We start from the raw sequence: 27,598 nt of genomic DNA on the forward strand, positions 1-27,598 counted from the left end.
CTTTATGGGTAAGTCTCTAAGAGCTTTCCACTTTTGGATTGTGCAACATTTGCCCATTATTTTTAAATTCTGCAACCTGTGTCAAATTGCAATAGATTCTCAAGTAGATTTAAGTCAAAACTGTAATTTGGCATCTCAAGTACATTCACTGTTTTCTTGGTAAGCAACTTCAGTGTAGATTTGGCCTTTTTTTAAAGTTATTGTCCTGCTGAAAGGTGAATTAATCTTCCAGTGTCTGGTGGAAAGCAGACTGAACCATGTTTTCCTCTAGGATCTGATAGATTAATGCAGTGCTGTTATTATAATGGGTATCTTTTCACGCCTACGCTTGTCCACGGTGGTCTGCGAATCCACAACTTTGTGTCTACTTTGCCATGTAATGCTTACAAAAACTGCATATCTAAGGCTCTGGTCTGTCCTAGGATTGAAGGTAAATGGTAGGCCTGTTCTCTGCTATCCACTTTGTTTTAATTATTATTTTGAGTATAGGGGAGGGTCGGGTAAAAATATGTTTTACTGAAGGGAGGGCCATCAATTTTCATTTCAGAGAGGTCCGGTTTTCTCCAGGTATCCCTCATTATAAATAACATACATGAAACCACACCAGAGGACAATCTGCCCAAGACATCATGATACAAATCACTGTGATGACAGGACACATCGCAATTTGAGATGCATCTGTCGTGTAACTCTGACTTAGACCCATAAATCATCTACTGGTGTCAGGGGATTCAGCCTGAAGATGGTATTTCTTATTTGCAAATGTACCTGTGGTGACACGCAGGTACTAGGTTATTTGAAAGGCTTTAAAGTATGGGTTGAATGGTTGGAAATCAAGATAGCATGTCTACCTACTCCCCTGTCTAAGTTTTACTCAGGTAAGCAGGTATCGAAAATATATGTTTACTTGACATTATTGTTGTCTAATCAGATACTGTACAATTTAATGAGGACTTAATTTTCTTAATGTGCTGAGCTCAGTCGTCATTAGTCAGTTTTCATCATTTGTGTATAATTGATTGTTTGCCAATTTTTTGCCCAGTCCTGACAATATTGGATGAAGGCAGAATTCACAAAGTGACATTTTGATGACTATGGTGCCATTTCTAGAGCAAATGCAGTGATGGCACTGACAAATGCTCAACTGTAGGAATTATTCATGAAATAAATATGTTTTTGTGCCCATAACAATCTCCTTTTGCTAATTACTCACAAATCCTTTCCCTAATACAATGTGTCACTTTAATCAAATCTGAGGAAGCACTTATGACCTTAGCTGACCCCTTTTAATATTTGTATTAGGTTTTTGTGATTAGACCCTATCCTACCACACCCACTCCAGTTCGTTAGCAACTCTGTGCTTTGACATCTTCATCTCAACGTTTTTAAAACTTAATGAATAGATTTGTATCTAAGTCAGTCAAAGCTATTGCATGTTATGCCACAACTTCAATGCCTTGGATGTCAATGCAGAGTACAATTTGTCCCAACTACTGCACTGTCATTTTGAGTATACAGGAATACCTATTAATGCTTGTACATGAACACATGATACTTCATTGGAATGTTATTCTTCTGCAATTCTTACAGATTCTCTCCGTAATATTGTTCCCATTTTGAACGTCTTCCAAGGGAAGATGGGATGCCCATTAGAGTAGACTATAGCTGCTGTCAGGAAATATATTACATTTTCTGTGGGTATAATAGACTTGTTTTGTCTCCTGTTTTGATATTCACCATGTTCTTTTGAACAAAACGCATGCATTTTTGTGTACACCCATGACAAATTGTCCAATTAGAATCTTCATGGCTTTGCATACAATATCTTCATGCATACGATATCTCCAATTAAGCAGACATTGATGCTCCTCAAGACATAACGCAGATTTTTGTTGATTGCAGCTCACCATTTAAATATGAATTTATACCCCAGCATGATGTAGCCTATTCCACACATCAATAACATTCAGTACACAATATCTGCTATATGATGACTCAATGTGAATTAAGGAACAGGTTTGTACCATAGACGTATAGACACAACTTAGCCGTATGAAAGCTGCTTATACCATGGTCAGAGCCGAATATACTCTATATGATTCTGACCATGGTATTCTTTGTGTGCAGTCTTATTCAAGACCACATCAACAACTTCAGTCATTGCAATGAACCTACACACAGAGGGAATCATTCTCATTCCCCACCATTTCAATCCTTCCCTAAAGTGTCCACCACAGACAACCTTGATTCCTCCTTCCACGGGACTCAGACCTGTATTCTGTATGCTGAGCTGTGTCCCAGGTCCTTCCTGTGCATTGTAAATGATGGTGTTGGACCGAGCATTGAGATGGACCTGTGTGCTCAGATTACTGATGCACCAACCAAGGCTGTTGGATCCCGTCCCCTCTGACCGGCATGTCTTAGCTGCCATGGATGGGATCAGGAAGGCTTCGCCATCCACATTACATTTAGATGAGCATGAATGACCAACCCGGTGGACACACTCTAGTGATGCCTGCAAAAAAGTCCCTAGTCCAAAAATCCTATAGGATTAAAATAAAATAAAAATCTAATAGAATCATATAGGAGTCCAATAGGACTGGTTCCATTGCATTCTTGCACAGGAATCCTATAGGATCTTATAGTATAAAATCCTATAAGGTAGAATCCCATATGAGTCCAATAGGACTGGTTTCAAAATCTGACAGGATTTTTCTATTGGTCATACTGCAAATGAACTTGCAGCCCTGAATCACTCCCATATTGTGATGGTGTGTTGAACAGGTTAAGAACCTCAGGGAATTATCACTGGTGTGAGTAGGCAAAGATACATTGTAGAATAATAGTGAAGACATCAAAACTATGAAATAACACATATGGAATCATTTTTAGTAAATTATAGTATAACAATACAGTGACAAAAAAATAGATACAAATGGCTACAACTTAGCTAGCTAGTCAGTTAACAGCAAAATGTGGCTAAAAGTAGTTTCTTAGCTAGCATAAAAACAAGTGCATAAAATGCTGCAACATGACACAAATATGACTAAGACATAAGGAAACAAATACTGTACCCAGAGTTCTTGCATTCACAGTGAAGGATAAAACAGTTAGAATAAAACTGTTTGAAAAATGTCTCTGCACAGCCACGGGTGTTGAGCTGAACTTGGGAGTTCATGCTAGATGTGATGTCATCAGTCACTCTTAAAGGGACAGGCTTTCTTACAGGTGAATAAAACAGGAATTAATATAGAACTGTTGTTTCCAATCAACAAAAATGTTGTAATTTATGTTATTGCATTGTACTGGAACTTATGACAAAAACTATTATTTATTGGGTTCAATAAGGAAAAAAAGTTTGAATAAGTTTCTGATTGGGGTGACAAAATCCTTCAACAAGATTTACCAAAAACCTACAGGATTGTGAGAATCTTGGTCCAATAGGATTAATTGTGATTCCCAATAGGAAAAAAGCAGTCCAATATAATTCCAATATGATTCTGATACAGGTGACACAAAATCCTATAGGATTGTGAGAATCCTATGATATTCTATTGGGAAAAAAATGTACTGTCTGGAGAGCGGAGTCAGTGAAACATGAAAACTAGTTAAAGGGGAAATCTGTGATTGCTACATACGTTTTTTTTTGTACACTGAGTGTACAAAACGTCATGAATGCCTGCTCTTTCCATGACACAGACTGTCCAGGTAAATCCAGTTGATAGCTATGATCCCTTATTGATGTCACTTGTTAAATCCACTTCAAATCAGGGTAGATGAAGAGGAGCGAACTGTGTGTACGGAACTGCAACGCTGCTGGGTTTTTCACGTTAAACAGTTTCCCGTGTGTATCAAGAATGGTCCACCACGCAAAGGACATCCAGCCAACTTGACACAACTGTGGGAAGCATTGCAGTCAACATGGGCCAGCATCCTTGTGGAACACTTTAGACACCTTGTTGAGTCTATGCCCCAATAAATTGAGGTTGTTCTGAGGGCGAAAGGGGAGGGGGGGTTGGAACTCAATATTAGAAAGGTGTTCTTAATGTTTTGTACACAGTGTACAAAACATTAAGAACCCATTCATTCTTGAGGAATATAACTTACAATGCCTCATGAGCTTAGTTTTAACTGTTGCAACCCATCAGAACCAAAATCCATTGTTTGTAAACAATGTAATAAAAACAACACCATATAGCCTCAGTCCTTGCGTCCATAGTGCTGTCTATGAATTTGAGAGTGGTTCCATTTCTCCAGCCCCATCCCATAGCTGTTTACCAAAAACCGTGGCAGGTGATGGCTTTGTTCTTGTTTGATCTGCAGATTGCCTCTTTAAGTGCAAACATGGGTTGTGAGATCCAAGGTGAGCTAGTAATTGTAAATGTGGAAGTAGGCCCTGTGAAAACCTACAGACATGAGTCAGCGACCTTCAAGCATTAAAGTTATGTAACTGTTTCTAATAAACCTGACGCTGCTGGGTATAGTAGGTGACAAAGAGAGAGAGAGCATCATCATTGTTCTCTGCTTTTGAAAACATTTCTTACTGACACCCACCTTCTCCCATTTTCTCATTTTCTGTTTTGCAGTCTGGCAGCTGTTGTTAAAACTGAAAATAAAACTGAGGTGACATCACACTAATGCACTAATAGAAGCCTAATTATAGCCAAGGTCACTTTCTTTGTTTAGCTTATTTCAGACTCAGATATTTGTATATGGGGGTGATTTAATTTAATAAAATGTAATAAAATACTGTATAATAATGTAATTAAAACAGGCTAATAAGTCAAAGACAGAGGATGGGCAACTTTATCTTCCAGTGCTTAACTCCACATCATCATTAGACACTGTAACTTTCAGCTCCTGCTCCAAAGAGAATTGTGTCAAGATCCACCTGTTCATTTATCCTGGCTGATAACTAGAACACAGCGGGCTGCCTGGCTCCCTAGTAGCTTTCAGTGAAATATGCTATTGTCAATACAAGGAACCAACTAAACAACCAAAGTCAATAAGAACAGATCAGCATGTCATTTTCTATCTCTTGCTGTATCATTCCCAGTAGAGCTAACTGTTGTTTGACATTAGGAACTAGCCTATTAGAACAATGCTCTGCAGTTCCAGTTTTAAATCCATTCCATCAATCAAAATGAAATATAAGAAAATATTGGGAAGTGTATGTTTCTATCAAGGGTTAGTTTCCCTGGCAACCATGCTATGCCACTAGCAAGCAACTTAAAACTGGGGAACAAGTAGAAATCTTGGAACCTCAAAACGTTCAGAAGATTTCAACTGCAACCTAAAAACGTTCAAAACCTCAAAACACATCATTTCATTTCACACTAAAATAGGAATGAAAAAGTGATACGTAATCACATCCCCTGGCAGCGGTTGTTCATGTTTGGCACACTTAGCCTAGAGTCATAGTAAACATTGAAGGCAGAATGTTCCACAAGGAATGAATAGGCTAATCATCATCACCAAAATAAATCCACAGAAGATGCCTCATGAATAAGTGAAATCACATATCTACATAATATTCCAGTCACATCATAAAAAGAAGGAAACTACATCTGGAAATGAAATATCTGGAAAATGTTTATCCTGAATAACATGCAGATTCTACTTAATTGAAAGCACACTGATGCATTTTACTTGCACATAGCAGTGAAACAATATTGTATAGGTGTTACTGTAATTTAATTATACCAATGTGTTTTCATTAATTGAATTACCTTAATCTATTTCAAGAGAATTTGTAAGATTCTTGTTTGCATAAAATAGACGGGGACCAGTCTTATCAATAATAGGTAGCAGAATTTATTCTCGGAGCGCGCTGCCACTTTACCACGAGCAACAGTTTATATACAATAACATGACGTCATTTCATTGCTTAACAGAATCCCCTCCTCTCGACCGGGACAAAGTGAGATTAATAGTTCATTGTAACTTACTAACACACTCACAGGTCACACAACATAACTGAATTAACTTTTGACCCCCCAACATTACCGATCACCACTTAGCTGACAGTTCTAATTAACAGAAAACCTAGGAATGCACTCACTTCCTTATCTAAAAACCCCAGAGCTCAGTTTGGTCGGTTCAACCATAGGTTAACTACATTATCTGTTTACTTAATCCCCAGACCATTCCTTTCTTCCCAGTTGGAATGGTGTTCATTAACTTGAATTACTCCTTGTCCGTGTCTCACAATCCCTTCTTATGAACTCATATTGTTAAACAGATATAATAAAACAGAGTATAAGTTTTACTTATTTACAGTTCCATTTAAAATGATTTGTTCAGTCATTTAATCATAATTTTCCCAACAATAGCTCTCCTCTTGTCTTGTAGCAGATTGCCTACAGCCAAGTAATACATGTTTTCATTCACTTCCTTGGCTCTGTATAGCAGTAGGTTTAGTTCCTTTTTTCATCACATATACAGTAAGGTCCAAAATGATTGTCACCCTTGATAAAGACGAGCAAAAAAGAGCTATATTGTATGCCCAATTATTTTGAAAATGATATGCTTTTATGCTAACCTAATTGAAAAATATATAAATATTTTGTTTAAAGCGATATGTAACTTTTTAGGCAACCTGACAAAATTCACATAGACATTTGAGTTTTAGATCTGTCATTCTCGTTGAAAGCAAATCTAAGAATCTGTTCTATGTAGGCTATTTCTATGCTTCCCTGTTTTAAGTTTTGTTTTTGCTTCTTTTACTTTCGGATTTGTACACCAGCTTCAAACAGCTGAAAACACTTTTGGTTATGGATAATATATTTCACAGCGGTTTAGATGCTACAATGATTCTCTACCCTATACTTGCTTGTTTTGTCACAAACACAAATTAGGTGAACAATTTAAATTTTAACAACCGGAAATAGCGGAGCGATTTTTTGCATAGTGCATCTTTAACAAGTAATACATGTTTTTCTGAAAAAGAATAGAATACAAATTATTGGCACCCTTGATAAAGACAAGCAAAACAGACGGTTTGAAATAAATAATACAAATACTGAGCTATATAGTATGCAAAAACAATTGGGAAAATTAATGTTTTTCTGAAAAAGATACGAGTCAAAATAGCCCCATAATATCAACGATCCACCACCATATTTTACAGTAGGTATGGGGTTCTTTTCTATATATGATTCCTATTTTTTACGCCAAACCCGCCACTAGTGTGGTCAAAGAGCTCCATGTTCCTGTCATCTGACATATAGCCCAGGCTCCAATCAAAGCGTCAATGCCATTTAGCAAACTCCAGGATTTTACATTTGTTTGAATGACATGAAAATAGAGCTCTTTGGCCATGCACATCAGTGGTGGGGTTGGCATCGAAATTAGGAATCATATGCAGAAAATAACCCCAAACCTACTCTAAATGTTATGCAGGTGAGTGAGGACCCAACAGCGATTCAACAGAAACAGAGTCTTTTAATGTCCAAACAGGGAAAACATAAATCCTCAATCTTTACAGGAGATGTCCAAACAGGGAAAACATAAATCCTCTATCTTTGCAGGAGAGTCCTCCTTCTAGTAGTAGAGGAGAATTGCAGGGCTAGCGGCAACAGACTGCAGGTCCCTCTGGGTAGGCGCGGGCCGTAGAGGACAGAGACACCTGCTCACACGCAGCATCTGATGAAGAGGCAGATTACGACAGGACGGAACAAGGGCAAAGCAAACAAGAATCCGACAAGGACAGAAGCAGAAACAGAGAGAGAAATAGAGACTTAATCAGAGGGCAAAAGAGGAGACAGGTGTGAGAGAGTAAACGAGGTCGTTAGGAGAATGGGGAACAGCTGGGAGCAGGAACGGAACGATAGAGAGAGAGAGAGATAGTAACCTAATACGACCAGCAGGGGGAAACGAAGAGAAGAGAAAGCACAGGGACAAGACATAACATGACACTAAAATGTTGTGGTGGTGGATCTTTGATGTTATTGGGCTATTTTGCTTCTACTGGTTGTGGGGCACTTGCTAAGGTCAAGAGCATCATGAACTTTACCCAGTACCAGAAAATGTTATCCAAAAACCTGGTTGCATCTGCCAGGAGGCTAAAATGTGGCTATAAGTGGATCTTCCAGCAAGACAATAACCCTACGGTTTGAACTGATTTGGGCTCAGGCGAAAGATATCAATGATCTGAAAGGATTCTGTATGGAGGAATGGTCTATGGTCTATGGAATGGTCAGGCTTTTGAAGAAATGAAATCTCGCGTCTTGTGACGGGCGGCCGCCCAACAACCTGCCCGCTTGACCCTATTCCCTCCTCTCTTCTCCAGACCATTTCCGGAGACCTTCTCCCTTACCTCACCTCGCTCATCAACTCATCCCTGACCGCTGGCTACGTCCCTTCTGTCTTCAAGAGAGCGAGAGTTGCACCCCTTCTGAAAAAACCTACACTCGATCCCTCCGATGTCAACAACTACAGACCAGTATCCCTTCTTTCTTTTCTCTCCAAAACTCTTGAATGTGCCGTCCTTGGCCAGCTCTCCCGCTATCTCTCTCAGAATGACCTTCTTGATCCAAATCAGTCAGGTTTCAAGACTAGTCATTCAACTGAGACTTCTCTTCTCTGTATCACGGAGGCCCTCCGCACTGCTAAAGCTAACTCTCTCTCCTCTGCTCTCATCCATCTAGACCTATCGGCTGCCTTCGATACTGTGAACCATCAGATCCTCCTCTCCACCCTCTCCGAGTTGGGCATCTCCGGCGCGGGCCACGCTTGGATTGCGTCCTACCTGACAGGTCGCTCCTACCAGGTGGCGTGGCGAGAATCTGTCTCCTCACCACGCGCTCTCACCATTGGCGTCCCCCAGGGCTCTGTTCTAGGCCCTCTCCTATTCTCGCTATACACCAAGTCACTTGGCTCTGTCATAACCTCACATGGTCTCTCCTATCATTGCTATGCAGACGACACACAATTAATCTTCTCCTTTCCCCCTTCTGATGACCAGGTGGCAAATCGCATCTCTGCATGTCTGGCAGACATATCAGTGTGGATGACGGATCACCACCTCAAGCTGAACCTCGGCAAGACGGAGCTGCTCTTCCTCCCGGGAAGGACTGCCCATTCCATGATCTCGCCATCACGGTTGACAACTCCATTGTGTCCTCCTCCCAGAGCGCTAAGAACCTTGGCGTGATCCTGGACAACACCCTGTCGTTCTCAACTAACATCAAGGCGGTGGCCCGTTCTTGTAGGTTCATGCTCTACAACATCCGCAGAGTACGACCCTGCCTCACACAGGAAGCAGCGCAGGTCCTAATCCAGGCACTTGTCATCTCCCGTCTGGATTACTGCAACTCGCTGTTGGCTGGGCTCCCTGCCTGTGCCATTAAACCCCTACAACTCATCCAGAACGCCGCAGCCCGTCTGGTGTTCAACCTTCCCAAGTTCTCTCACGTCACCCCGCTCCTCCGCTCTCTCCACTGGCTTCCAGTTGAAGCTCGCATCCGCTACAAGACCATGGTGCTTGCCTACGGAGCTCTGAGGGGAACGGCACCTCAGTACCTCCAGGCTCTGATCAGGCCCTACACCCAAACAAGGGCACTGCGTTCATCCACCTCTGGCCTGCTCGCCTCCCTACCACTGAGGAAGTACAGTTCCCGCGCAGCCCAGTCAAAACTGTTCGCTGCTCTGGCCCCCCAATGGTGGAACAAACTCCCTCACGACGCCAGGACAGCGGAGTCAATCACCACCTTCCGGAGACACCTGAAACCCCACCTCTTTCAGGAATACCTAGGATAGGATAAAGTAATCCTTCTCACCCCCCTTAAAAGATTTAGATGCACTATTGTAAAGTGGCTGTTCCACTGGATGTCTTAAGGTGAACGCACCAATTTGTAAGTCGCTCTGGATAAGAGCGTCTGCTAAATGACTTAAATGTAAATGTAAATGTCTAATATCCTCCCAATGCATTCTCCAATCTCATAAAGCATTATAGAAAAAGGCTCAGTGCCATTGTCCTCATAAGGTGAGGTATTGAAAGGTACTGAAAACAGGGGTGCCAATAATATTGACCCCTATCTTTTTGAGATAAACATTTATTATTAAACAAAATCTCTTATTTTTTTCATTGTTTTAGTGTAAAAATATATAATTTTCGGGGGGTTGCATACAATATAGCTTACTATTTAAACTCAGCAAAAAAAGAAATGTCCCTTTTTCAGGACCCAGTCTTTCAAAGATTATTCGTAAGATCTTCATTGTAAAGGGTTTAAACACTGTTTCCCATGCTTGTTCAATGAAGCATTAACAATTAATGAACATGCACCTGTGGAACGGTTGTTAAGACACTAACAGCTTACAGACGGTAGGCAATTAAGGTCACAGTTATGAAAATTTAGGACACTAAAGAGGCATTTCTACTGACTCTGAAAAACACCAAAAGAAAGATGCCCAGGGTCCCTGCTCATCTGTGTGAACGTGCCTTAGGCATGCTGTAAGGAGGCATGAGGACTGCAGATGTGGCCAGGGCAATAAATTGCAATGTCCGTACTGTGAGACGCCTAAGACAGCGCTACAGGGAGACAGGACGGACAGCTGATCATCCTCGCAGTGGCAGACCACGTGTAACAATACCTGCACAGGATCGGTACATGCGAACATTACACCTGCAGGACAAGTACAGGATGGCAACAACAACTGCCGGAGTTACACCAGAAACGCACAGTCCCTCCATCAGTGCTCAGACTGTTCGCAATAGGCTGAGAGAGGCTGGACTGGGGGATTCTAGGGCTGTTGTAAGGCAGGTCCTCACCAATGGGCACAAACCCACCGTCGCTGGACCAGACAGGACTGGCAAAAAGTGCTCTTCTCTGACGAGTTGCGGTTTTGTCTCACCAGGGGTGATAGTCGGATTCGCATTTATCGTGGAAGGAATGAGCATTACACCGAGGCCTGTACTCCGGAACGGGATCAATTTGGAGATGGAGGGTCCGTCATGGTCTGGGGCGTGGTGTCACAGGATCATCGGACTGAGCTTGTTGTCATTGCAGGTAATCTCAACGCTGTTCGTTACAGGGACAGTTACAGAGGTCTAAGGCCATTCCCCCCAGAAATGTCTGGGAACTTGCAGGTGCCTTTGTGGAAGAGTGGGGTAACATCTCACAACAAGAACTGGCACATCTGGTGCAGTCCATGAAGAGGAGATGCACTGCAGTACTTAATGCAGCTGGTGGCCACACCAGATACTGACTGTTACTTTTGATTTTGACACCCCCTTTGTTCAGGGACACATTACACCATTTATGTTAGTCACATGTCTGTGAGACTTGTTCAGTCTATGTCTCAGTTGTTGAACCTTGTTATGTTCATACAAATATTTACACATGTTAAGTTAGCTGAAAATAAACACAGTTGACATTGAGAAGACGCTTGTTTTTTTGCTGAGTTTATATTATTTTTCATTTATTTATTTTTTGCTCATCTTTATCAATATTGGGGGGGGGAATGTTTTTCTCAAAAAGATAGGAATCCAAATGATTGGAATCCTTGAGAAAGACGAGCAAAAAAACTAGTCACAAACCTCTATGTAATGATAGCCATTACATGTGTTGACTCAATAGTTTGTGTGGTAGTGAGATAAATCTATCAATATGTCGTTACATTAGTCATGTTCAACTATATTGCAATTGTTATTTGGCTCATGAGGCAAAAATGAAAAGTTGTCCTTATTTACAGATATTATAATACTGTTTCTTTGAACAGTTCACATACAGTATCTCCATAAGGTTCAGTATCTGCTGGGAATTTCACACAGAGACACACAGAGAGGCAATATCATACCAGCAGCAGAAGATCTCCTTGAAGGTCTTCCTCATCTCCTGGCTCCTGAAGGCGTAGATTAGCGGGTCGATGACAGAGTTACACATGATGAGAATGAGGTACATGTTGAAGTGAGACATGAAGCACATACAGTAGGGGTTCCTGGGGCAGGAGATCATGAGGATGAGATGGAGGAAGAAGGGCGCCCAGCACACTATGAACACCCCCAGGAGGATGGTGAGGGTGATGGCCCCCTTCATGTTGGCTGCCTGCCAGATGGGGCCGTTGCCCGGCAGAGCGGCGATCCTCTTCATGTGCAGACGCGCCAGCATGAACATGTGGACGTACAACGAGGCCATGAGCACCAGCATGCTGAAGAACATGATGATGAGGCAGATGAGGACGGTAGTGCTCTCCGAGTAGACGATGAAGAGGACGCCCGACACAGTGCAGAAGGTCCAGATGCTGGTGATGATGGCGGCAGCCCGGCGCACGGTCATAATGTTGTGGTAGCGTAGTGCGTAGAAGATAGTCACGTAACGGTCAACAGCGATGGCCAGCAGGCTCCAGATAGACGCCAGCAGGGAACTACAGATCATGGAGTCAAACACGTTGTCCATGCTCTTGATCATGCCACCGCCGATCCCCAAGTTGCCATCAGTGATCATCGCCATGACAATGGTCTCAGTGGCGTTGGAGACGCTGACCAGCATGTCGGCCACGGCCAGGGAACAGATGAAGAAGTACATGGGAGAGTGAAGATTCTTGTTCTTGATGATGGCGGCAATAACCAGGATGTTCTCCAGCAGGCTGACGATGCCCAGCGTGAGGAAGACCTCAGTGGAGATGAGCAGCTGCTCGTAACACCCAGGCAAACCACGGAATCTCTCCGCCATAGCCTGGGGCTGCTGATTGCTGAAAGGTAGAGCTCCAGAGCTGTGGTTCCGTAGGTGGAATGATCCATGGTGATGCTGGTGTGTGGCATTCATTGTTTTTGTAGGGTCTCTTCAGTCAGCACTCTTCAGCACACTTCATTCTTCATTATTCCCTTAATATGTCCAAAGAGTTTCTGTGCCTAACGAGGAGCTGCTACCTTAAAGCGCTTCAGCTTCGAGTGCCAGGCAGACACTGGGCAGTGAAGTATATAGTCTGAGACATTGGGAGGCAGTCCGATCCGTGACCGCAGGTGGCCGTTTGCCTCTAGCTCAGACTCCACTGGCAGGAAAGCCTCATCATCCTCTGGACTCACGCTGCCATCTATTTACCACAGCTTCAGCCAGAGAGGTATCTGAGAAAGAGAGGAGAAGAGAGCAGGGTAGAGAAAGAGAGAGAGAGGGATAAGTGAGAGCGAGAGAATAGAGAGAGAAGGAGAAAGGGAGAGAGAGAGAGAGAGGGAGGCAGAGAGTTTGAGAGATACATGGAAAGAGTGTGTGTGTCTGTGAGTGAGTGAGTGAGTGAGTGAGTGAGTGAGTGAGTGAGTGAGTGAGTGAGTGAGTGAGTGAGTGAGTGAGTGAGTGAGTGAGTGAGTGAGTGAGTGAGTGAGTGAGTGAGTGAGTGAGTGAGTGAGTGAGTGTGTGGCTAAGTCCAGAGAGTTTGAGACACTAACTGAAAGAATAGGTATTAAAGCACACACAGACAGCCAGATCTTCACTTAGCAGAATCATTCTCACTTTTCCTTCAGACACCCCTCAGCAATCTCATCCCTAACTCTTCCCTGTCTCTCAGCCAATGTGGGGATGTTTACAAGGGTGGGCATCATATCTGGAGGATGTTCTTGGTCTGACATGGAGATAGGTATGACTAGCCCTGCCCTGCTGCCCCTCACCTCACAGCACATACAGGTTGTCCTTCTAGCATATATCAAATTAATCAATCTAATTTATGGTTTTATCAATGCCAGCGATGTGAGTGTTGATTTTAAGGTGTTTTAAAAAGGCCTTCACAGTGGTGATTTAAATGTATCAATAACATTTAGGAACTGTATTCTAACTGCCACTATGTTTCAAGCAATCAGCTTTACTGGAAATGCTCTGGTAACCTACTCATTAATCCCCAGTTGCTGAATATATCACATTGTCATGCAGCCTCCTCATCTGTCCTAAAATGAATCCCACCTCTGACTCAGTCAGTGCCTTCCAGCGCTTTGGGCTGGCTCTCTGGCCTATCGATTACACCCCTTGATGTCTGACACATACACAGGCATGGACACACGCACACATGCATACTCACAGCTGTGGCAAAAGTTAGGAGATAAAGTATCTAATCAATGGAAGATGGAATTAAAACTACAGAATTAAGTTAAAGGAGAAGAATAGGCGTTACTCGCTCACAGTATGGCCCCTCCCCGCCTGCTAGAGCAGCACCACTCTCTCCATCTCGCGCTTTATCAGCTCTGGTTAAAAAATAGCTTAAAAAGTACTTTTCTGCTGCTTCCCTCACTCGGATCGGACCGGGTCTGGTTCCAACCAGGTCTATACGGAACGGCTCTAGTTGTCCTCCGTCCGTTTGGAACGGGTCTCTACATTTATTTATGCATATCGGGTCTGGGTGGGAAAGCCCCTGGTCCATTTTGCAAAGGGACCAACCTTTAGACCTGTGAAGACCTCTAGAAGGAAGGTCACTTGCTAACAAGGCTCAATTAGCTTATGTCCACATTTTAAACAGTATCTATAGAGATCAAATGACTGAGCAAATAATTGAATACGCAAGTGGTCATGTGATCAGGGATATAAGAATATATAAGGCAGACTGATCTAGTGGGTTAGATGATTATTGAGTCATTGCTACAGGCTATTCTTGACATCAAAGCATTGTCTGGAACGTGAATTGAAAAACTGAGCCGAGCCACAAACGGATCACTTTGGCTAATAATGTGTGTTCTTTCCAGCTTTTTGAATGAATCTGCCACTGTTTCACACTGGCATTGTTTTGAATGATTAGCCAGTAGTCTGTATAGACAGAGATGGCCAAAGTCCATCGTCAGTCCCCTGTGGTACAGCCCCACTATTGGAGGATAGATCCGCACCAAATGTCAGTGAGCCAATCAATGAGTCAGCTTGAAAGCTACTGTCTGTAAATGAGCCAATGAAGCTGCAGGTGTTCCAAAAGCGTGTCAGAGAACTGGTATGAGCCAATGATTTGATTTGTACTAATTGACAGAACAGGTGTCATCTTTTCTAGTTTAAAAAATATATACTGTATATACATATACAAGTTTGGACACACCTACTCATTCAAGGGTTTTTCTTTATGTTTTACTATTTTCTACACTGTAGAATAATAGTGGAGACATCAAAACTATGAAAAAACACATATGGAATCATGTAGTAACCAAAATATATTCTAGATTCGTCAAAGTAGCCACCCTTTGCCTTGATGACAGCTTTGCACACTCTTGACATTCTCTCAACCAGCTACACCTGGAATGCTTTTTCCAACAGTCTTGAAGGATTTCCCACATATGCTGACCACTTGTTGGCTGCTTTTCCTTCCCTCTCCGGTCCAACTCATCCCAAACCATCTCAATTGGGTTGAGTTCGGGTGATTGTGGAGGCCAGGTCATCTAATGCAGCACTCCATCACTCTCCTTCTTGGTCAAATAGCCCTTACACAGCCTGGAGGTGTATTGGGTCATTGTCCTGAACCCCAATTTTCCCGGCTCTATTTGGATGATAAATAGAGCCGTAAAGACGTCAAGCCGCATTTTTGGATGAACCGATATTCATTTGACAGTCTAGTGGGAGGGTTACAGCCAGAAGAAGGGGACAATGGAGGGGGCAAGATCTTGGAGATACTAGTGTTTGTCTACTGGCTGGCCAATGCCACATCATACCACATCGTTTCTGATGTCTTTGGAATCTGTTCATTACCATATATGAATTGCTGCGATGTCATGCAGACTGTCATTTTTGTGTTTATATCTTTTCATAACAGCAAGAACAAGTTTGATGTCGGACAACAATAGAATATTCATGCGTGCCAGTAAGATGAAAGGGGACGTTTTATACTGAAGCACTGATGGGAGTTTAAAACTTAACACTGCATTGATGATTACCTCAGCTGGCAAAAATAAAAGTACAGGCTTGATACCGGCAATACCTCGCAGATAAAAAGGCGGTAAAAAAGAAGACTGCATGCTACTGTAAAGATGGCTGGTTTTCATCTTGGTATGAATGGGATAAGACAGTATGTCACACTTGAAATTCAGGAAGCTCAAGGTTAGATTACATATAATATTCTTTAAATCCTGCATTCAGTGTTTGCTGACAGCTTTGTAACATCTTTCGATCCCATTCGAGATATTCTGATGTCACCTCAAATTATCATGAATGTATGGAAATGAGAAAAGACAAGAGTCACATTCAACGAGGCCTAAACACTGCTAGACACAAAAGTATAGTATTTTTTTTTACCATAAATCATAACTACTCTGTCTTATGTCAATCGTTGTAGAGGTCAGGATGGTTTGCAGAATTACCTAACTGTAACAGTATGTACTAGGCGTCATCCAAGGCCACCTTAAGTGGGTTTCTAATAGAGAGGTTGGCTTCACGTACATAAAGCATCACTCAGTATCACTCACCAACAAATGTACGTATTTTGGAAAAATTGTTTATTTTTCAGAGATAGCTTCAGTTAAAGCAAAAAAGTATATATTTCTGTAAATGTCTCTTCTTGATTTCACCTTAAAATCCTACTACTTGCAACTCAAATACATTTGGAAATTACAGAGCCCTACCAAGCTGCTGAGAAGTCAAGAGGGTCATACCAGCAATTCCATGTTAGAAGGGTAATTTGGATAGCATTTGTACTCATCTCAATATTGCATAAATTACTATAGATATGCTTTAATGGATTTTATAGGAGGGTAAGCATTGTTAAATGAGGGCAGATTTGAAATTAGAACAAATAATGGTAATTTGGTGTGTCCTAACATTAATATTCATGTATAGTACAATGTCCCCAAAACAGTTCTCTTAAATTTGAAAACATCAAGGTTTTTTCACCATATTTCACACATATTCTGACTACCTTTCGAGATATATTCAGACCACATTTTTGAATTGCTATTATAGGAATTATTTTTTAATTCAGTCATGAAATGCTGTCTATCCAATTTGTTGCATAATACTGTGTTGTCAACCACTCAATCATATTTTTCACCAAAGAGATTTTAATGACAGTTAGTACCTTATAATGACTGATCAACCACCTGGTTCAGCACATCCAGAATTCATACTTTTTTGCCTTTTTACAAATGTTTAACTATTTATTTACACATTCCTACTCTTCAAGGTCTCTACTAACAGGAATGGTGCAATATTTACCCCTCACCAACTGAATTCCTGTTTTTTATCCCATATCTTTGGTGACTGATTTTGAGTTTTCATACAGCCCTCTGAGCGGGCAAAGTTAGATTGCCACAACACTCAATCCAAAAGGTACACATGATGTAAATTGATGCAGGAGGGCTGGTGAGTTGATCAATCAAGTTCAGGTGATAATTTTTTTCATATCCACTGTCAAAACATGCTCTACCAGCCGGATTAGAAAACAGTTAAAGGGTTAACACAGAAACCCTCCATCGTTCCAGTCAGTTGCCATGGCTGCAGGGCAATGTGGGCACTTTCCAAGAATCTGCTAAACCATCCACAGGTTGATCATTTCAGGGGACTCATATAATCCATCAGCAGCACCCATCCATTCATGTACACAGAAATATCCCTATTTTTAGAATCCTTAGTATCCTTCTGTTTTTCCTCTGATATTTGACTAATTCATGCTTTGTCAGTGACTCTCTGCTTTGTTTTGATACAAGGGTGGAGTTAGTTTCTGTGTTCTGGGCTGGGAAAAGCTGGTGAAAGAAAGGCACTGTCCTTTCTCTTTTGTGTGCTCATGAACAAGGCCAACTTCAATCCCTATTTCAGAAGTTCAGCACTAAAGCCCAATTGGAATTTATTCGCAATGTTCAAGCGGCGGAGATTACATTCACGGTAAACGCTACATACGTTGGCTGAATCGGCTTCAGCGATACAGATTTAATAGAGCCCTTAGAAGCTGTACATGGCTGCAACATCAATGGTAATACATCACAAAAGCGATGGTGGAAGAATAGCTTTTTCAAAGAGTTTATCGGTCTTACCTTTATTACTACATGGAGATAATTTGAGGTTTTCAATCTCCTATTCTGAGAGACCTGATAAGACCTGGGTGGATTGGGTGGAGAAAACATACAGATTCTCCAGAGCCATATACTGTATTTAGTTATTACAGTATGTTATTTTTCTACATGGCTCTTCCTATCTCCAAGTGAGTTTTACAGCCTTTAACAAGAGGCTACCACGTTGTAATGCTCTTCTCAGTGAGAATCTTGATTACCAACATTCCAAGAGTAACAGATTCATTCGTCTGAGTAAAACAACGTGTATCAAGAAAGAAATTCCCCTCTATATTTATTAAACATGCAATGTCACAAAGCAATAATTATTTTGCTGTCCTATGAACTCAGTTGCCAGTTTGAATATAATAATGAAATGGTGTCCTCAGACCAAAAAAAGGGAAGCTTCCCAACAGTCTCTTTTTGACACGTCACAGTGTCTCTATGCAGGTTGAGTAGCACACACAAACACATTTTGAGCCAAATCATTACACACAAAGAACAACAAAGGACCAAATCGGCGACAATTAATTGATGGGGTGGCTAGTGATTGAAAACCCTTGTGTCATTATACGCCCGCCACCATGCCTACTGTAGATCCTCCACGGGGTTATATAATCGACAGAACCATGCCAGGTGCATCTCATGGATGTGCAGAGACAGGACAAACATAGCTCCCAGAACTCAATCATATATGGGCTCATTATGGATTACTTGCAGCTGCCAGGTAAGAGTCAAATGAGCATGAAATCCAATATTTAGATGTATCTGTATGGAGTTATGGAATTATGTCATAATTACATATTTTGTATACTATATGTGCATATGTATTTATTTATTTTTTTGTTCGGGTTTCTCATTTATGATATCGATGAGCAAGACAACTTATTTGTAAGTTAGTAGAAATAGTAGATATGCTATTTGTAGCATATCTATCTATTTGCACAACATTTTGGACTCACATGGTCCCCACGGTAAGTAAATGCAAATCCAGCATGATCTTGTTGGGAACTCTACTTCTTAGTTGGTTTAATGTGTACCAATTACTTTGCAGTTCTACATTTTTTTTGTATAGCTGCACACACACACAAACGTCCCTCCAGGCCGGTCTCACCATCTCTTTGCAGTCTGCTTATTTCTCTGACCTGGACCTTGGTTACGTTCTGATTATTCAAATGGGCAGACTGGGTAACACAAAAAAACTTTGCTCCAGATGACATGGCCTGAATATACGGGTAACAATTAGATTCTTATGCAGATTACAATAAATTACTATTATGCTTCTTCTCACCCTGCCCTCACGCCCCACTTCCCACTTGACTACTACGCTTTCCTTCAATCTTCAGTCTCCAATCTTTACTTTACAGGCCTTTGCATGAATTTAAATGTTAAAAATTCAAAGATCTCCTCACGACAATATAGACATGTCAATATTGGTATTGGATCATCATGTACACTGGGTTTATTTGTTCCAGAAATCATCCTAGCAACTTCTAAACCAGGTGTGCAGGTTTTGGCAGAGAGTAAACAGAAGCTCCTCTGGCAATATCAATGATCCAGGCAAGTGATAACACCTATAGTGCCTTCAGAAAGTATTCATACCCCTTGACTTATTCCACATTTTGTTGTGTTACAGCCTGAATTCAACATGTATTAAATATATGTTTTTTCTCACCCATCTACACACAATAACCCATAATGACAAAGTGAAACCATGCTTTTAGAAATGTTAGCAAATTTATTGAAAATTAAATAGATAAATATCCTATTTACATAAGTATTTACACACCAATACATGTTATAAATACCTTTTGCAGTGATTACAGCTGTGAGTCTTTCTTGGTAAGTCTCTAAGAGCTTTGCACAGCTAGATTGTACAATAATAGGACATTTAATTATTTAAATTCTTTAAGCTCTGTCAAGTTGATTGTTGATCATTGATAGACAACTATTTTTAAGTCTTGCCATAGATTTTCTGTCACGCCCTGACCTTAGAGATCCTTTTTATGTCTCTATTTTGGTTTGTCAGGGCGTGAGTTGAGGTGGGCATTCTATGTTTTGTGTTTCTATGATTTTGTGTTTTGGCCGGGTATGCTTCTCAATCAGGGACAGCTGTCTATCGTTGTCTCTGATTGGGAACCATACTTAGGTACCCTTTTTCCCACCTGTGTTTGTGGGAGGTTAACTTTGTTTGATGGCACATAGCCTTAAGCTTCACAGTTGGTTTTGTATGGTTTATTGTTTTTTTGTCGCCGATAAAGTAAAATGTACGCTCCCCACACTGCACCTTGGTCCTCATCCTTCAACAGCCGTGACATTTTCAAGTCGATTTAAGTCAAAACTGTAACTAGGCCAGTGGAGGCTCCTCAGAGGAGGACCATCCTCAGTGAATTTCTTTTATTTTTTATTATTGTAAAACATTGAAAGAGTGATCATTTTAGTATAACTATACTAAATATAATCACGTCACCAAATAATTGATTAAAACACACTATTTTGCAAAGAAGGTCTACAGTAGCCTGAACAGCACTCTGTAGGGTAGCACCAAGGTGTAGCCGGAGTACAGCTTGCTTCCATCCTCCGGTGAGTACATTGACTTCAATATAAAACCTAGGAGGCTCCATGGTTCTCACCCCTTCCATAGACATACACAGTACATTTACATTACATTTAAGTCATTTAGCAGACGCTCTTATCCAGAGCGACTTACAAATTGGTGCGTTCACCTTAAGACATCCAGTGGAACAGCCACTTTACAATAGTGCATCTAAATCTTTTAAGGGGGGTGAGAAGGATTACTTTATCCTATCCTAGGTATTCCTGAAAGAGGTGGGGTTTCAGGTGTCTCCGGAAGGTGGTGATTGACTCCGCTGTCCTGGCGTCGTGAGGGAGTTTGTTCCACCATTGGGGGGCCAGAGCAGCGAATAGTTTTGACTGGGCTGCGCGGGAACTGTACTTCCTCAGTGATAGTAATTATGTAATTATGACAACTTCCGGAGGATGTCCTCCAGCCTTTAAGAGCACTTGCAGTATGAACTGTCATGTTGTCCACCCAATCAAAGGATCAGATAATTAATCTAGTACTGGAAGCATAAGCTACAGCTTGCTACCACTGCAGTGTATAAAATGAAGGATGAAGCAAGAGAGAAATAGAAAGAGAGATTGTCATTTTTTTTCAGTTTCACTTACTTAGCTAGCAAATGCAGCTAGCTAGTTTAGCCTACTGAAAAACCCTGCTCAGACAGAGGGATGCTATATTAGCTAGAGGGCTATGATTGTCCAACATAACACTGGAACTCTTCCAAGTCAAGGTAAGCTTTTGGTATTACTAAATAAATATTACTGTAACGTTACTGCATGATTGTAGCGGGTATACTAACACGTTAGTTCTATTAGCTATGCCAACTATGACGTTACTTTAGCTAATATGGTGACACGCTTATGTAGGCTGTGTGTAGCGGTTTGGCTTGGAATGTTTTTTTTTCGCCTGGTCACATACAGTTGATGTGTTGTAGTGAAGTCCACAAGCGAAGGAAAGAGGTGAGAGGAGGAGAGCGCATAGATGCGAGAATTAATACAACGTAGCTGCTATGAAAGTGAAGTGTTTATGCGTGATCAGGGGTGTATTCATTCTGCCGATTCTGTTGAAAAACGTTCTAAAACGGAAGCTAACGGAACAAAACAGGGATAAACATACCTGAATTTGGCCGATATAATAGGTATAATTCGAATATGAATGAGAGTCATCCAATATGCTGTAATAGAAATAAGGCCATGCTCATTAAAAAAAAATTGTCCTCCCTTGACTTAAACGTCACTGTCCGCCAATGAACAAGGCCACTCAGGAAAATGCAATGTTGTCTTGGTAAGCAACTCCAGTGTATATTTGGCCTTATGTTTTAGGTTATTGTCCTGCTGAAAGATGCATTTGTCTCCCAGTGTCTGTTGGAAAGCAGACTGAACCAAGTTTTCCTACTGTAGGCACGTTATGGGTATGCTTAGCTCTATTTTGTTTCTTTGAATCCTAAAAAAGTCCCTATGGTCTTTGCCAATGACAAGCATATCCATAACACAATGCAGTCACCACCATGCTTGAAAATATGAAGAGTGGTACTCAGTGATGTGTTGTGTTAGATTTGCCCCAAACACTTTGTATTCAGGACAAAATTATTTCTTTGCCACATTTTTTTTGTACCGAATTGCAAACAGGATGTACAGGCTTCATTCTTTTCACTCTGTCATTTAGGTTAGTATTTTGGAGTAACTACAATGGTGTTGATCCATCCTCACGTTTCTCCTATCACAGCCATTAAACTCTGTAATTGTTTAAAGTCACGAATGATCTCATGGTGAAATCCCTGAGTGGTTTCCTTCCTCTCCGGCAACTCAGTTATGAAGAACGCCTGTATCTTTGTATTGACTGGGTGTAGTGATAGATCTACCAAAGTGTAATTAATAACTTAATCATACTCAAAGGGATATTCAATGTCTGCTTTCTTTATTTTTACCCATCTACCCAACCTGATCTCAGAGCATTTCATATTATTCTGTATGTTAATCCGAAACACTCCATTTTAATATGTTACATTTTGTATGGTATGTATTAATTTGCGGATGTCCATCACCCATTAAGTATTATATATGATGACTTACAATTCATATTATATGTTACTAAATGTGACCCGTTTCAGGAAACTAGGCACAAGTCGCGGGTCACTACTTCACAGTAGAGCCGTTTGAACGTAACCTTTTTTTTAATCAAAATGCGTTTTTTGCCAGAAATGTCTTCTCGAACATGTGAACATTTATGTTCCTTAATAACAAACTTGTATGCCATCTGTAAATGTAAATAAAATTGTTAAATTACAAGCCTAGTTGGTTTAGCCACAGAAAAAGCGAGAAACCTTCCAGCTGGCCATGATTGGCTGAGATAATGAGTGTGCTGGACATGCCGAGAGATGAGTTTGGATTGGTCTGCCATATAGCATGCTTCTGTATATTTGAGCTGGTCAGTATGTCTTGGTAATCCTGTCTAATGCAGCTTTTTATGCACTGTGTCTTAAGACTGCATAAGTGTTGCTCTTCACTTTCTGGAGGACTTTTGAAATCAGTGGAATTCGAGTATGATAGCTAAAGAGATGGAAAAAACATCTTTAAACTAAGGGCAACCATGGTATCAGACAGGATGTATATAGGTAAGATAGTCTAGCTAGCTATTTTAACAGAAATAGCCATTTGCTTGGCTAGCTATAGCCTAATGTTAGCTAGCTAACATCGAACCTGATTGGTTAGCTACTTGTAGATTCATACAGGATAGTAACGTCATGAGTTGGGATTATGGTTCATTGTTTACCTAGCTAGCTAATGTTAGCTGTCTGACTCGCTAGCTAACGGCACATGTATGATCTTATTATTCATATCGCAGAGCCATTTGCTTGGCTAGCTATAGCCTAATGTTAGCTAGCTAACATTGAACCTGGTTGGTTAGCTACCTGTATATTCATGCAGGGTAGTAACATCATGAGTTGGGATTATATTTCATTGTTTACCTAGCTAGCAAGCTACATGTCTTAATTAAAGACTCCACTATGCAAGTAACCATTTTGGGTACGTTCGTAAATTCATTCTGGCCATCCACTCCGATTTCTGAGTGCTCGCGTCTGAGTGTACCAGAGCACAAAAAAACAGATGAATTTACAAATGCTCAACACCAGTTGAATAAGCTCTGGATAACATGAAAACAGCCTAACCAGCTCTGCTAGGGCGAGTAAAATGGTCAGAGTGGGGTATTCTGTCATTTGTGTCTGGAAGTAGCTAGCATGCTAGCCAACTTTAGCCAGTTAGCTTGGGTGCTTTACTTCCGTTGTCAGGTCAGAACGTTCGGATCAACCCTACTCATCGGCCAGAACGTCCAGTGTGCGCTCTGAATGCTCCGAGAGCAAAACACTCTGAATTTACGAACGGAAAATCTGACAGCCTAACCAGTTCTGCTAGGGCGAGTAATGTTCAGTGAGCTGTTCTCTCATTTGTGTCTGGAAGTAGCTAGCAAGTTAGCTTGGATGCTAGAGTGCTGTTGTTAGTACAGAACGCTTGGATAAACCCTTAAAAAGATGGGTGCAGCTAAAACTTAAGAGGGTGTGAATAATGCTGAATGGGTATAGACAAAGAAGGGCTCTCCAGTAGTAGTACCAAAACATTCAAAGGCCATTTATTCAAAAGTGAGTTTACAAGTTTATCAACTTTCAAACATAATTACTTTTCCATTGTTCATAAACTGTAGTGTATTATATAACATTTTGTAGCTCCGAGTCTCTACTTTTATCCACTGCTACATACTGTAAGACCGATTTGAGCCCGTCGGTCACAGTTTGCAAAATGTACAATATTTTTTGAATTTGCAAAACATGCTATATGTTATGAATTTGCAAAACATATTATATGTTACGAATTCTAGCTATCTGGCTAATATTAGCTAGGCTAGGGGTTAGGATTAAGGTTAGGGTTGAGTTTAGGAGATAGGTTACAGGGTTAAGATTAGGTTTAGGGGAAGGGTTAGTTTACAGTGTTACGGTTAGTGTTAGGGGAATGGTTGGCTAAAAGAGTTAATGTTAGGATTAGGTGAAGGGATAGTTAACATACTAAGTAGTTGCAAAGTAGATCAAAAGTAGTAAGTAGTTGAAAAGTTGCTAATTAACTAAAATGCCAAAGTTGTTCGTCATGAGATTCAAAGTTGAAACCTTTGAGTTGCTAGACGTTTGCGTTATACGCCCACCGACCCATCCACCCTACTTTCATTTTTGTCTTAAGTAACCATCTGTCTTATGTAACCATACCAAACATAACATACTAATTTGAGTGGCCCGGATTTACATTTACTATGTTATGTGTAGTCTATGAGACCAGATTGATCTACCAATAGGTGCCCTTCTTTGCAAGGCATTGGAAAACCTCCCTGGTCTTTGTGGTTGAAATTCACTGCTTGACTGCGAGACCTTACAGAAAATTGTAGGTGTGAGGTACAGAGATAAGGTAGTCAATCAACGATCATGTTAAACACTATTATTGCACACAGAGTGAGTCCATGTGTGACTTGTTAAGCACATTTTTACTCATTAACTTATTTAGTCTTTCCATAACAAATCGGTGGAACACTTATTGACTTTTTTCAAATTAAGATTTTTTTATAAAAAATAAAAAATGTGTGTGTAGGCCAGTGACACAAAATCTCAAGATAAGCTGTTAAATACAGGCTGTATTTTTTTGTATGCAACAAAAGATGCATTATGAGGCTGATGAAGGCCATTGCTGCTAGCCTATTCATTGGTTAAAATGCATAAGGCACCCTTTCCCCTATATAGTGCACAACTATTTTCTATAAGTTATTTAAAATATGATGACAAAAACATAACTGTAAAGAATCCATTACAACAACAAAAAGGATTTAAGAAACAAACAAAATGAAACTTCTTGGCAGGGAAGAAACTAATTTGAATAAATGTGACTCTTATGTAGGTCTCATAACCAGCCATAAAATAACGCAATATATGTCACAACAGGTGTAAATATATGGGTAATGACAGTGTTATGAACATATTATGACAAGTTATGACACGTTATGTCAGCTGCTATGACATATTATGACATTGTTATGACTGTGTCATACCGTGTTATGACCCTGGGTGTCAAGTAAAGTGTTACTGTGTTTTCTGTGCCGGTACAGTGTTAGCTACATTCTGACCTTACTATCAATACAAACAATTTAGACAATGGCAAACATACTGTACAGTATACTGTGATACATTTATCCTTGTTAATTCCATTGAATTTGGTCATTTTGTCATCCTAATATTGGCTATATTGTTTTGTTGTTATAAAGCTAAATGCAATTATAAGATCAAGATCATCTCTGAGAAATCCATCCGTAATATGTATGTATTTACTCAGAAGGGACCATGTCCAATCTGTACAGTGTACTTCTGGCCAGATACCACTTCTTCCCTGAAGTGAAGGTCAAATGCATGACTGCTTTGCCCAGGCTAATCCTTTTCACCTCAGCACATGTACGCATTACAGGTATTCACTTCAGACCATGATTATTCATATTGTCTATAAACATGTACTGACAAATACTATTCCCCCTCCCCTAGAGTCATTATTCAGTCAAGAAATCTGCAGCTGTCTTTGGGCTAGGGAATGAAAATGTTGTGGCGGTGGTGAAATGTGATGCCCGGTGAGCAAAAAGGGCAGAGTGATTTGCATTTGCTGATCGTGAATGTTGACAATATCATCAGAGCTAGATGAGTGATGTCGTTTTCTTTTTGTTCAATGGGAAAGATGATCCCTGCAGAATTGGAGTCCAGTATCATACCTGCCAAAATCAGGTAATGGTTGAATGAGTCTGCTCTTGCCAAACTGAGGGATAGAGGGCTTTGTGAATGAAATTAGCATATATTTTCAGCCAGGGAACGATTTAGTCAAATAAGGAAGAAACAGATACCCCCAACAGAACAAGCTCAAATTAAAATGTCTGTTTTCAAGTCACTAACATTGTTCGGTGCATAAAATGAGATACTAGAGCTCCAGTGCATTGGCAGGGACTATTTGACAGGAAAAGGTCAACACACTCATCATAATTCCTGTCATCTCTCTCTCTCTCTCTTCAGGGTTGTGTCCAATTCTACTTCAATGCCACAGCAGGCACCACTGTGTACGGAGCCTTTGATCCTCTCAATGCCACAGCAGGCACCACTGTGTACATACTGAGACTTTGATCCTTTCAATGCCACAGCAGGCACCACTGTGTACGGAGCCTTTGATCCTCTCAATGCCACAGCAGGCACCACTGTGTACATACTGAGACTTTGATCCTTTCAATGCCACAGCAGGCACCACTGTATACATACTGAGACTTTGATCCTTTCAATGCCACAGCAGGCACCACTGTGTACATACTGAGACTTTGATCCTCTCAATGCCACAGCAGGCACCACTGTGTACATACTGAGACTTTGATCCTCTCAATGCCACAGCAGGCACCACTGTGTACGGAGCCTTTGATCCTCTCAATGCCACAGCAGGCACCACTGTGTACATACTGAGACTTTGATCCTCTCAATGCCACAGCAGGCACCACTGTGTACATACTGAGACTTTGATCCTCTCAATGCCACAGCAGGCACCACTGTGTACATACTGAGACTTTGATCCTCTCAATGCCACAGCAGGCACCACTGTGTACATACTGAGACTTTGATCCTCTCAATGCCACAGCAGGCACCACTGTGTACATACTGAGACTTTGATCCTTTCAATGCCACAGCAGGCACCACTGTGTACATACTGAGACTTTGATCCTTTCAATGCCACAGCAGGCACCACTGTGTACATACTGAGACTTTGATCCTCTCAATGCCACAGCAGGCACCACTGTGTACATACTGAGACTTTGATCCTTTCAATGCCACAGCAGGCACCACTGTGTACATACTGAGACATTGATCCTTTCAATGCCACAGCAGGCACCACTGTGTACATACTGAGACTTTGATCCTCCCTATGCCACAGCAGGCACCACTGTGTACATACTGAGACTTTGATCCTCTCAATGCCACAGCAGGCACCACTGTGTACATACTGAGACTTTGATCCTCTCAATGCCACAGC

The 27,598-nt window shown here is 41.1% G+C and overlaps 1 protein-coding gene across 1 annotated transcript; it reads right to left on the reverse strand.

The window, feature by feature from the left end:
* Positions 1-11,765: 11,765 nt before the first annotated feature.
* On the reverse strand, positions 11,766-12,767 carry LOC115101575 (melanocortin receptor 4-like). Its single transcript, XM_029621042.2, has one exon. The coding sequence runs from the start codon at positions 12,765-12,767 to the stop codon at positions 11,766-11,768; it is 1,002 nt and encodes a 333-aa protein (XP_029476902.1).
* Positions 12,768-27,598: the final 14,831 nt, after the last annotated feature.

Source organism: Oncorhynchus nerka, linkage group LG20 (assembly GCF_034236695.1).
Source record: "Oncorhynchus nerka isolate Pitt River linkage group LG20, Oner_Uvic_2.0, whole genome shotgun sequence".
Classification (NCBI taxonomy): Eukaryota; Metazoa; Chordata; class Actinopteri; order Salmoniformes; family Salmonidae; genus Oncorhynchus; species Oncorhynchus nerka.